The sequence below is a fragment of the Mus pahari genome, chromosome 19 (genome assembly GCF_900095145.1).
Source record: "Mus pahari chromosome 19, PAHARI_EIJ_v1.1, whole genome shotgun sequence".
NCBI classification, from domain to species: Eukaryota; Metazoa; Chordata; class Mammalia; order Rodentia; family Muridae; genus Mus; species Mus pahari.
In genome coordinates this window covers 32,044,860-32,056,467 of record NC_034608.1, presented here as the reverse complement: position 1 = coordinate 32,056,467, position 11,608 = coordinate 32,044,860, and the positions used below count along the sequence as shown (strand labels likewise).

General features: G+C 51.0%; 1 protein-coding gene across 2 annotated transcripts in view; it reads left to right on the top strand.

Annotated features, from left to right (window-relative positions):
- Positions 1 to 11,608, top strand: part of Rasa3 (RAS p21 protein activator 3) — a 117,010-nt gene that overhangs the window by 77,054 nt on the left and 28,348 nt on the right. For both annotated transcript variants that reach the window (XM_021218794.1, XM_029531755.1), the window contains exons 4-7: positions 1,113 to 1,207; positions 8,489 to 8,565; positions 10,853 to 10,933; positions 11,298 to 11,370. In XM_021218794.1, the coding sequence (XP_021074453.1) occupies positions 1,113 to 1,207; positions 8,489 to 8,565; positions 10,853 to 10,933; positions 11,298 to 11,370 (326 nt within the window). The remainder of the gene's footprint in view (positions 1 to 1,112; positions 1,208 to 8,488; positions 8,566 to 10,852; positions 10,934 to 11,297; positions 11,371 to 11,608) is intronic.

The window sequence follows — 11,608 nt, the reverse complement described above, 5'->3', positions numbered from 1 at the left end:
TCCCCAGGAGGGAGATGCTGAACCCCAGGAGGGAGATGCTAGACCCCAGGGGGGAGATGCTGGTCCCTAGGAGGGAGATGCTGGTCCCTAGGAGGGAGATGCTGGTCCCCAGGAGGGAGATGCTGGACACCAGGGGGGAGATGCTTCTTTGATGTTTCTTCCTTTCGGACCTCTTGGGTCTTGTAAAAGTTGAGTGAAGGACTTTAAAGAACAAATGCTAGGAACGATGATGTCTAAAGAACGGGAATCGGGATGAGTATTCTGTGCACACTGGAGGAAGGACAAAGCTCTTAGAGCCTCAAGCTTCAGAGGTTAGCCTGCTGTCCGGGGAGCTGAGCCCCCAGCCGCAGGATTTCGTTATCCTTCCCCACAGACTTAAGCTCAATCTTATGAAACTTTCATTTCATGTGGGATAATTCACAAGAGACTTACAAAAACAAAAAAAATCACCTCCCACTGTGGGACAAAGGTTTGTTTTGCAAGAGCCACACAGTAGCTGCCTTCAGCAGTCAGAGGCCTCAGGACCCAATAGTGGAAAAATCAAAGGAACACCCATCAGGTGGGGGAGGGGAGGAGGGCCCCTGTGGTAGCCACTGTCCTTCAGGCACACGTGCATGGCCACACACCACACATACGGATGCCACATGAGATATAAGTGAAAGATTGCACATTTGTGTCCCATTCAGTAGCTTTTATTAGAAGATACACATTCCTACCAAATTGTCATAAACCTATGTGGTGTTTTGCTCTCATCTACATTTTGTGGAAAGGGTGGCAGCAGAGGTGGTAGACAGCCAGATCTGCTGTGTGGGAGCCTGACAGGCCAGAAATGGCGGAAAATAGACGGGCCCCTTTTATAGCCAGCTTGCTGCACCAACTTAGATACAGGCGAGGTGGAAGAGTGCTTATCTGTAAAAACTGGCTCTTGCAGAAAGTGCTGTTCTGTGACCAGGCAAGTCTGCAACCTTGACCAAAGCCGGTGTGAAGTGTGTTCTGCAGCGTGGAGTATCCGAGTCTTAACCTTACTAAGGAGGGGGGCTGCAGCCTCCTTGACCTCTTGTGGGTTTCCACGGCTTCCCCTCCATGGCCTTTACTCTCTTCCTGTGTTCCAGGCAAGGTTGCCATCCAGAAGGAAGACTTGCAGAGGTACCACAACAGGGACACGTGGTTCCAGCTGCAGCACGTGGACGCGGACTCGGAGGTGCAGGTGAGACTCGCACATGGGCTGGGTTGGGGTTAGATAAGCTGTAGGTTGTGGGCATGAGATGGAGAAGAGTCAGCAGGCTGCGTCTTCACCTCTGTGGCTGAGCTCTGCAGACCTGCTCCTTCGTTTGTTGCTCTGGCTGCTGGTGTGCATTGTCAGGCAGATGGAAGCAACTTTAAAATACAGAAGGTGAGGAGGGAGGTGGCAAAAGGCGGCAAAGAGCGAATCATAAACTAGGGTAGCATGCTCTGTGCTGCTATTCCTGGAGAGAGTAGCTGAACCGTGGAACTGCCAACCTCCCCATGGCATGCCTGCATAGTCTGTTCTCTGGGACCGAGCACCCAGCTTACAGGGTTAGAGAGATCATGCGCACTTAGGTAGATAGGCCTGGCCTGGCTGTCCCTTGATGAGCAGGATAAACCCCCTAGCCTGGCCTTTCTAACTGTCTTAGTTAGGTTTTTACTACTGTAAACAGACACCATGACCAAGGCAAGTCTTATAAAGGACAACATTTGATTGGGGCTGGCTTATAGGTTCAAAGGTTCAGTCCATTATTATCAAAGGGGTGGGGGGGGGAGGGTGTTGAGCAGGGCAGCATCCAGGCAGGCACGGTGCAGGGGGAGCTGAGAGTTCTATCTTCATCTGAAGGTGGCTAGTGGAAGACTGACTTCCAGGCAGCCAGGATGAAGGTCTTAAGCCCACACCCACAGTGACACACCCACCCCAACAAGGCCACACCTCTAATAGTGCCACTCCCTGGACCAAGCATATACAAACCATCACACTGACCTTAGCATGGCCACTCTTGAAATTGCCTGTAAGAGGGGATGGCAGGCGTCACATGCCCAGGGTGCAAACCTGTTCATGACTGTGGTCCTTGTCATGAGCCCTGGTTTTAGATAAAGGACAGCTGCAATGAGCTTTCACTTTGCAGGTGCCTGCTGTGGCCATGTCATGGCTGGGAGCTGAGTCACAGAATTCAGCTCCCCTGTTAAAAAGTAACATGGGTAGTTGGTCAGCCTCTGCAAGCCTCATCTGTATAAAGTGGGGGGTTTGTGGGCAACGGAGACTTACATGTAGCCTAGCAGTGCTAGGTGCATTGTGGGATATGGGGGTTTATGCTGGTTTTATCCTGAGTAGATAGAGTCTGGGGCAAGTCCATGAAACAGACATACTGTAAAGAGCCGGGCTGTAGGGAAGAACTCAGCAGGAAGAATTTACTAACAGTTAGTGGAGGAAGCTCTGAGCTGTGCATCCTGTGTCCTAGGACTACAAGACTACACGCGAGGCTGGTCTGCCTGCCCCACATCCTCAAGGTTTCTCTTCCTCAGTCTGGCTTTTCTATGCCCAGGGCAAGGGTGCCAAGGTCAAAGGTCATTTGTAGAGTTGGCAGTGAGATCAGCACAAGAGAAAGCAAGGCACTGAGTAGAATCTCACGGCCAAGGTACAAATGAGCATGCAGAAATCTCACTCATGGAGGGACACATCTAATTTCCAATTCGTTGACCCAGCCTCCCAAGGGCCCACTTGTGCTGTGGGAGCTAAATAATGCAGTGATCACCTACGGAAGCAATCATGGTTCTCTGGCAGGAAAGGGGAGCATTTCCTGAAGGCAACAGTCCCCCCTCCCCTGGCCCCCACTCAGGAAGCTGCTCCATTGCCAGGAGTTTCAGACTTATTCCTCCTGAGATTCCCAAGGCCAAGGTCAGCTCAGCACCTGCACAGAGCTGCAAAACCCCTTCCAGGCGTAGGCTTCCTCGAGTTAGAGTTCATTGACAAGTCTTTGCTGTTTATTAGGCATTGAATTTTTAAATGGCTGCAGGTTCACAGGACGCTGCAAACAGAAGTCCACAGGGAATATTGCTGGGAAATTTGGATATTATCTTTTATCCTGTCTAAAGAGGGGATGCCATTTGTGAGCACCCAGGCATGGCTGGTACAGGTCACATGACTGTGTACTTATTCTGTCTGATCTCACCAGTGTATGCACAAGCACGTACGCACATGCAAGCACACACACACATGTACATGTACATACACACATATGGCACACACAGATACACAAGCATCTGCATGTGCACGTGCACACACATGCACAAGAATGAACACACACATGCATGCACACATGCACACATACATCCACATGCATGCACATATACACACATGCATGCACATATATCCACATGCATGCACATATACACACTCTTTCAACCCATTAAACCCAGGTTCCCAGGCCCAGAATCTACCACTCCGCTGGGCCAGGAGTGAGGGCGTGGGTGGGTGGGGAGGCAGCGACTTTGCTTAGAACTCAGGTGAGTTCGTCTCTTGGGACAGTCTCGTTAGACAAGTGTAACGTCACAGGTCCATGAATGTTGTATTGTGTCAGGATCCCTGCCTTCCTTAGGCTAGGGGGCCTGGACCACATTTTACATACCTGTTAGCCATGTGAGTTACTGGTACTGCTGGGTTAGTAGATTTCTTTGCAACATTTGTGTCACAGCTACTACAATCAAGATTCAGAACCAATTTATCACCACGATGCTATCGGTATAGATGCATGTGTCAATCTCATGTCTGGAGGGGGGATTTGTTATCCATGCTGGAAGGTGACTAAGGTTTCACTGGGGCAGCTTTTCTTCCTTGAAGCTTGGCGTTTACGTCAGTGAAAACAGATCTTGACCCCAGCCCTCTAGTCTCCTGACACCTAGGATCCTGAAAGGCAATTGAAAGGGCTGGAGAGATGGAGCAGCAGTTAAAGAAAGCCCAGCATCCCCTTGGTAGCCCTCAACCAAGTGTAACTGCAGTTCCAGGAGACCCATCGCCCTCTTCTGGCTACCGCAGGCACTGCACGCACATGACGCACAGTAGTGCATGCAGGCAGAATCCCCACATACATAAAAAGAAATAAATCTCAAAAATAATAATAATAATAATAATAATAAAAATAAGGCTAAGCTGCTGTTGCTGGACTGAGGGAGTAAGTAGGTCTCTGTAGGACTCGGTCCCTCCCTGGTGAGTGTGTCGCTAGGACTCCATTCACAGAGGCCAAGAAAGGGAGGCAGCACCTCCCTTCAGCCTGACCTTTAAATGGTCACCGCCATCTTTACTCCGCAGCTGTGGCTTGTTTTGAAAATGTCACATTTATAGTTTCTAGAAGGGCAGAGAGCGGCATTTGGGTTCCTGGATCCACCTGTTTTGTTATTTGTGGGAAGGAATCACACATTACGACGGAGGGAACGGAGCCCACAAGAGAAACCATGTGTCACTAGAAGTGGAGAAAAAGACAGCGAAATGTCTTGCTTCCCTCTGGAAGCCTTTGATGAGCCGCTCTATTACACAGAACCAGCCACTTCTGCTGCTCCCTTACAGAGAGTCGTCAGCTACGGGGATGGCCCTGTCAGGAAGGCAGGGGCTGCAGCTGGCGGGGCGCCCTACAGCCTCCAGCGTCCTCCGGTTCTGAATGCTATGGGGAAGGATGGCACCAGCCCCTCCCCTACTGGGACGCCCCAGATCTGTGTTTCTGAACTGGTTATGTATTCAGGACCCTAGATCTGCCATTCATACAGGCAAATACCATCTTGGGGATATGAGTTGACCCTGAAGGTCAGAGAAGGGGTGGGCATGCCACCTCTCCCAGAGTGTTTGGGAGTGTGTCTTTGGTGTCAGATAATGCAAAAGGTTGCCAGCAATTGTCCCTGGTCCAGGGCCACTTTTGTCTCTGGGTTTTTGAGAGCCTGGGCGCTGGGAGAATTATTGGCTTCCTTCCCTGGCCCAGTCCTGCCTTTGGGTTTGTTTGTTTGTTTGTTTGTTTTGTGCTTGCCTCATCCTGTCTTGGCTACACAAACTCACCTAGAGCCATCTCCACATTTCTCCCTGCCTTGGCCTAGTGACCGCTCAGGCTGGTAGGGATGGTTTAGAGGCGACTGTCTCTTAAGGAGCCACCCTCTCATGGGGACCTGGCCAGGAGTCGTCTCCGTTTCATAAAGCAGCAATACATTCGAAATTTCGTTCCGAGTTAAGTTTATGGGGACCCTAAGCAGAGATCTGAGCTGTGTCCGTCTTCCTGGAGCCTTGACAGTCCCCCTCATGACGGGCGTTGGCAGTCATTGTTTCCCAAAGTACACACCCTGGGTGTTAAGTGGGCCCCAGCCACCTTGCTGCACAGGCGGTGTCCCTTTGCATACTCAGGTTGGGCACACCCTCACTGCGGTCTTGGGAAGTTGCGTCTTTCTCTTTTTGTTTGGGTAGCCTGACTGTAGGTCTATCGCTTCAACGATCTCTTCAGCGGATCTGATTGGGGTTTTGATTTCCTCTCACTTCCTGCTTTCAGCGTTTGCTCTCTCTCTCTCTCTCTCTCTCTCTCTCTCTCTCTCTCTCTCTCTCTCTGTGTGTGTGTGTGTGTGTGTGTGTGTGTGTTTCTGCTTTCGGAGGATAACTCTGTCCTAATTTACTAGGTCTTTCTCCTTCCCAGAGCATGCATCCCACAAATTCTGCTAAGCTGTACTTCCATTTTCATTTATTTAAAAATACTTTTAAATTCGCCTTGAGACTTCCCTTACCAGAGTGATGTTTGGAAGTCATTGTCACCTTCATGGTCTTGGAAGTCACTGTCACCTTCACGGTCTTGGAGGGTTTCTTTTGGTTACCAGTTCCTAGTCTGTCCCCGTGAGTTCCGAGAGCGGGCTTCTTGGTCCCCCCCCCCCCATGTATCTGATGAATGATGCTGAGGGTACTTCCCTTGTCCCCAATGAACTCAGTAGGATATTCCCTGCTGTATGACGAGGTCTACGAACTCCGATTAGCTCCTCTCAGGACCTCATTCAGTGGAACCGGGCCACCTGTCACTGCCTCTGTTCATGGACATTCTTGATATTCATCTCAAGGCCGGAGGGAAGACTTGCGGCACTTCCTATCCAGACCATGAAATAGTGTTTCTCTCTCGGATCAGAGTGAACTCGGAGCCACCTGTCTGTCCTTCAGCGGGTCTTGAAGAGAAGGAAGGCACCTGTCCCTGTGGTGTAGGAGCTAACTGAACCAAGATGTGGGACCTGGGAACAGAGAGTATGACGCTGAGGGCTGAAACACAGGTGTAGACCTGATGGGTTGCTGTGCGCCACCTGACCACAGGGTAAGAGGCCCCTCCCAGCCTCCACCCTGACACCTTGCCCTATAGGCAACACCCATCATGTGCTGGGCTAGAACCAGAGACTTCTGGCCACAGGCTTGCCCAGAGCAGCTTCATGGTGCAGAGGGGTCATGGTGGCGTCGGCTGTTTCACCTCCTTCTGGCCTCTCCCAGACCTCTAGAAACGGAAGCCGCTGCTCACTGAGGTGGGAGCCGCCCTTGTGAGGAGTGTTTGTGCTGAGTCTTGGGGGCACCGCTAGTGTGTGGGAAAAAAACAGGAAACAGGAAGGCAGCTGCCATCAGCTGTGGGAGGTGGGGTCATCTACCTCACCCCAGTGCTTCTGCCTTTCAGAGGCTAAAAGATGAACTGAGCTCCATCCATCTGAACAGCTCACAGCTGGGTCCTAAAGATGGCCTGCTGGTGGTAAGGCCAACTTCAGGGGCCAGGGATGGCCACTTCCTCAGCCAGCAGCCACTCCAGTGCCTGGCAAGCTCCACCAGTCATGGAATATGGAGCTACAAAAATCACTCGATATTGTGCTTCTTAGTGCTTTGAGGTTTCCTTTTCACGAAACAGCCAAGGGCAGGGACACAGAGTAGGGAGAGCTGGTACCCACCTCCATGGTCCTTCTGTCTTAGTTATGGTTCCTATTATTTTGATTAAAAAACCATGGCAGAAAACAACTTGGGGACAAGTAGGTTTATTCTACCTTACCACGTGCAGTTCATTCCCCAGGACAGAGGCCATGGAGGGGTGCCGCTCACTTCTTCGCACTTCATGGCTTGCTTAGCCTGTTTTCTTGGCCAATCAAAGACTATTTACCCAGGGATGGCACGACTCACAGTGGGCCAGGCCCTCCTCCACCAATCACTGATTAAGAACATGCTGCGCAGGCTCGCCTACAGCCCAGTCCTGTAGAGACATTTCTCAACAATAGTTCTCTCTTCTCACTATGTATACCTTTGTGTCAAACTGGCCAAGCCAACCCGGGCACCTCATGTCAGCATTCTGGGGTGGCAAAGGCGGGAGACCCAGAACCTACTGTCACCTCCTGAAGCCTGACAGAGTGTCCCTAGACATTTAGAGACCTCAGTTCAAGTCAAATCAGGATTTGTGGTGTCGATGCAAAAGAGGATTTCATTACAGGGCTGGCTAGTATGAAGCGGATCTGGGATTTAATGAAGATATTCGACTTATGCACAAAGGTTAAGGGAAAGGTTTTCAGAAGAAAGACACATGAGAGCGTAGGTGTGACCCTCTCACATGTGAGAATGTTGGTGTGGTCCTCACACTCCTGAGGGATTTCACACCCACAGTCACCGAAAGCAGACCACCCAAGTGTAGCTACTCTCTATTAGTAGAGAAATAGTTCATGACTGTCTTTGAAGGGATGCTACACCCAACTGAGATCACTGAGTAGTTCCCGAGGGGCTCCCCACAGAATGACACTTGATAAGGTGAAAATCTAGCTCACGGTGACACAGACCGGTAAGATGTCTTTATTGAGAACTAAGGTAACAGTTTTGGGCTCTCCTAGGCAAGGCCTTGTTTGAAGCCTCTGGAGCCCAAAGGTGTCAAACACAAGAGGCCTTGGAGATGGCCCGGTGGAGCCCACCTTCTCTAATGACAGGCATCTTGGATGAACGTCTGTGTGCAGCTAACCCACGGGAGGTCCCACATCCCACGTGGATACTGCTGAGAAGCAGGGCCTGCTCTCCTGATGTCTTTCCCTCTCCACCCTCATGGTGTGACTGCGTAGAGATAACCGAGGAGGTTAGGTTGCCAGCCACCCGTTGCCCTTCTAGAATCATTCGCGAAAATTAACATTCTCCATGGAGAATGAGACCTGGATGCTCTGGCCTCCCCGTGAAGATCGCAGCCCTCTTGGGAGAGTCTTTCCTGCTGGGTCTCACTATAACACGCCCTGGACATATGCATTCGTAGCACTTCTAGGGGCCACGTATCTACATGTCCACGTGTCCCTTTTTATGCTCTTGAGCCCATTACCTCTGAGCCAGTATAAGACAGGTGGGCTGCACCCACTCTCCGAGTCTGGGTCTCTAGGTCTGGCACCTTCTGGTACAAGTACCAGCCAATAGAAGGACCACAGATTTCCCACAAGCCTTGTCTACTTGTGACACCGTCCTTGTGCCTTACAGGGCAAGGTCCACCTGGAGCTGAGACTGAGTGAGGTCATTACTGACACAGGTGTCGTCTGCCACAAACTCGCTGCACGGTAAGTCACCTGGGGAGCTGAGGACATACCGCGTTTCTCCAGAGGTGGCCTTTCTCATCCGTCCTATTCCCCATAGTGCTGATGCCCACCCTCCCCGGGCATGATACGCATCTCCTGCAGATAGCCTGACTTACTCAATCATACTTCCTACTAATACTGCATATTTCATACCACACTTCAGCAGAGAAGGGAGCACTGCTCCAGAGCTAGAAATAGAAATAAGCAGACATGTAGGGGGGGGGCTGGAGCAACAACGGTGAGGTCACGTGGGTACGTATGGGCGCATGAGATCACTCATAGCTAAAGTCAGCAGCGCCTCTATAAGGGTGGCGGGCCCTATAGCTATCTGTGGCTCCAGGGGAGTGTAGATAGGCACATTCCACTTTGCATTCAGACTTCAGGTCGGCCCCACCCTGGCCCTGGCTCTGTACACCAAGTTGAGACCTGCCCTTTCCTATCATGCCCCTAAATATACAAGACAGATTTGTTGCTTCCTCTCCTTCTATCAAATGTTACTCCACCCTAACAAGATGGCTTTCAGGTCTCCGAGGCCCCGCCTTCTCCCTCCACCTCCACGAGGGACCCAAGCTGTGTCTTGGAGAGCCTTCCATGTGGTTGGACAAGTAGAAGTGAGCTCTGGTGATTAAAAATGCCACCATCTGTTTTCTGTTACTGTAACAAAATGCCCGAGGCTAGGTAACTTACAAAGAACAGAGACTTGTTTGGCCACAGTTAAGGCCTTGTGCTGTGTCCTAATACAGAAGAACATCCCACAGTGAAACTGACAACCGTCTACTGGCTGAGCCTTCATCTCACAACCCTGAGTGTGGTGGCTGTGTTTTCAGGAGCTGTAAGGAGGCCTCAGCCAAGAGAAAAAGTCTTGTTTGCAATAAGGATATAGGAGAGTGATCCTGAGAACGGGGTCACAGACTAATCCTGTAGTGGCCACTGGGCACACCTAGCCACCTTCAGCTGTCCAGTAACGATGGGAAGGGAAGCTTAGCAACCCCACCCTTCAGTGCAGCAGTGGGACCCAAGCTTCCCACGTAGGCTTGGTCAGGAATTAGTGTAGATGCCACCTTCCAAGACATCTCCGTATATACTGCCTTAACCTGGTGAGCTCACTGGTAATATGGCGCCATAACTCAACATCTCCGCACCAATTCAGCGAGGGCGCATCTTGAGGGTTCAGTTGAAGAGCAAAGCCCATGACTATTAAACACACAACACCACAGTTCTTGAACTTTAAACTCAAGATTTGGGGACTTACTGGGTTTCAAATCCTTCATTTATAAAGTTCAGGACTGGAGACTTGGTGGACATTTTCTTATTCTCATTCACACAGATACGCCCTCGAGGCAGAACCTTCCCCTAATGAGTAAAGATTTCAAGGGACCAATCACTGGGCGGGAAGAGGGCGGGACTTCCGGGTCGGAGAGAGAGGAAGACTGGAGGCAGGAGAAAGATACTTGTCTGCCAGTGCCATGCTGGTGGTAGCGTGGATTACCATTTAATTTTCCATGCAACATGCCCTGTGTTCGTGAACCTTGATTCCTGAAAAGTTGGACTTAGACAAGTTCACAGTGTGGGGCGATCTCTGATTCTAAGCCAAGGCAACATGGCTTTTGAATCTCACGGCTCCCAGAGAAGGCTTGGTGGTTAAGAGCATTTGCTGCTCTTGCGGAGGACCAGGGTTTCACCCCCAGCACCCAACTCCAGAGCCAGGGAACCCAAAGCGTCCTTCTAGTCTCCTAAACTTCATAGAGGCTGACATCCGCCCCAAAGGCCGGTATTGATGGAGACTAAAACCCAAGAGGTCGAGTCAACCGGAAGCCTGAGAGTGGCGGAGATACCGGACTCACAGGCCGGTGTAGGCAAACACTGGTGTCAAAATGCATAGGCAACCGTGCTCCGTCACTGTAGATCTCCTACCTGTAGGCAGTCGTGGGATTCCACGCTGAGAGCTTGCACTCCCAGGAGGCAAGAAGGGACCCATGAAGGAGTTGTCAGTGCAGGCCTCTGAGCAGCAGAGGGCAGTGCTGGTCCTGGGTGACAGGCTAGTACTTAAATGTCTGTCACCTGGGTGCTTTGGAGGGGCTGTGATGGTGGTAGCCAATACCCTAAGAGGTAGTGTGGTGAAGGCCACCTGCTCCACGCTCTGTCCTTCGGCAGCACTTGGTAACTGCTGATCCACATTCTTGCCGGAACTTGCCAGGCCACAGTAGCCCGACCTGGTAAGCACTGGCTTGGCACAACCTTTCCCTGACCACTGTCTTCTGTGTCTCAGCATCTTCGAGTGCCAGGGTCTCCCCATTGTGAATGGGCAGTGTGACCCTTACGCCACAGTGACGCTGGCCGGACCCTTCAGGCAAGTTGTGGGGGATGGGGGGTGAGGGGGTGGGTAAAGGCCTGGAGCCAAGAGGTTGGCACCCTATTTAGCGGGAGAGCAGGTACACTTTGAAGTGGAATGTGTTTTATAGATTTATAGGCTTATAAACTGCCTTTGTTTCTCGGGGAAAGCCTTTGTGAGCTTCATACTGGGTATTTTGGGCTCAGAAAAGGTCCCTGTTTTACATACCATCTGGAAGTGGAGAGAGACAATACTTGTGAGATAAATAAAGGTGGTAAACAACTGTATGTTTGACAGCTTGGTCTCAAACCCATCTGGAGCTGACAGCCTTTTTTTTTTTTTTTTTTTTTTTTTCTCCCAACCCTTCCTTTCTTCACTACAGGTCTGAAGCAAAGAAAACGAAGGTGAAGAAGAAAACCAACAACCCTCAGTTTGACGAGGTGTTTTATTTTGAGGTCTGTGCTTCAGTGGGAAGAACCTTGAGCCTCAGCACGGAGACCCCTAACCCCGAGACCCCGGAGCAAGTCACATGGCTGTGTCTCGGGCACTGTCCTGGCCCAGCCCAGGGAGCCTTGGATCTGGATGGCATTTGTTCCCTTAGAGATTCCCTCAGTCTCAGGAGACCCAAGCCAAGTGTCTCTTCCTGAGCCATCTGGCTCCAGTCAGAAGGGGCAGATGGACGAGTCACAGTCA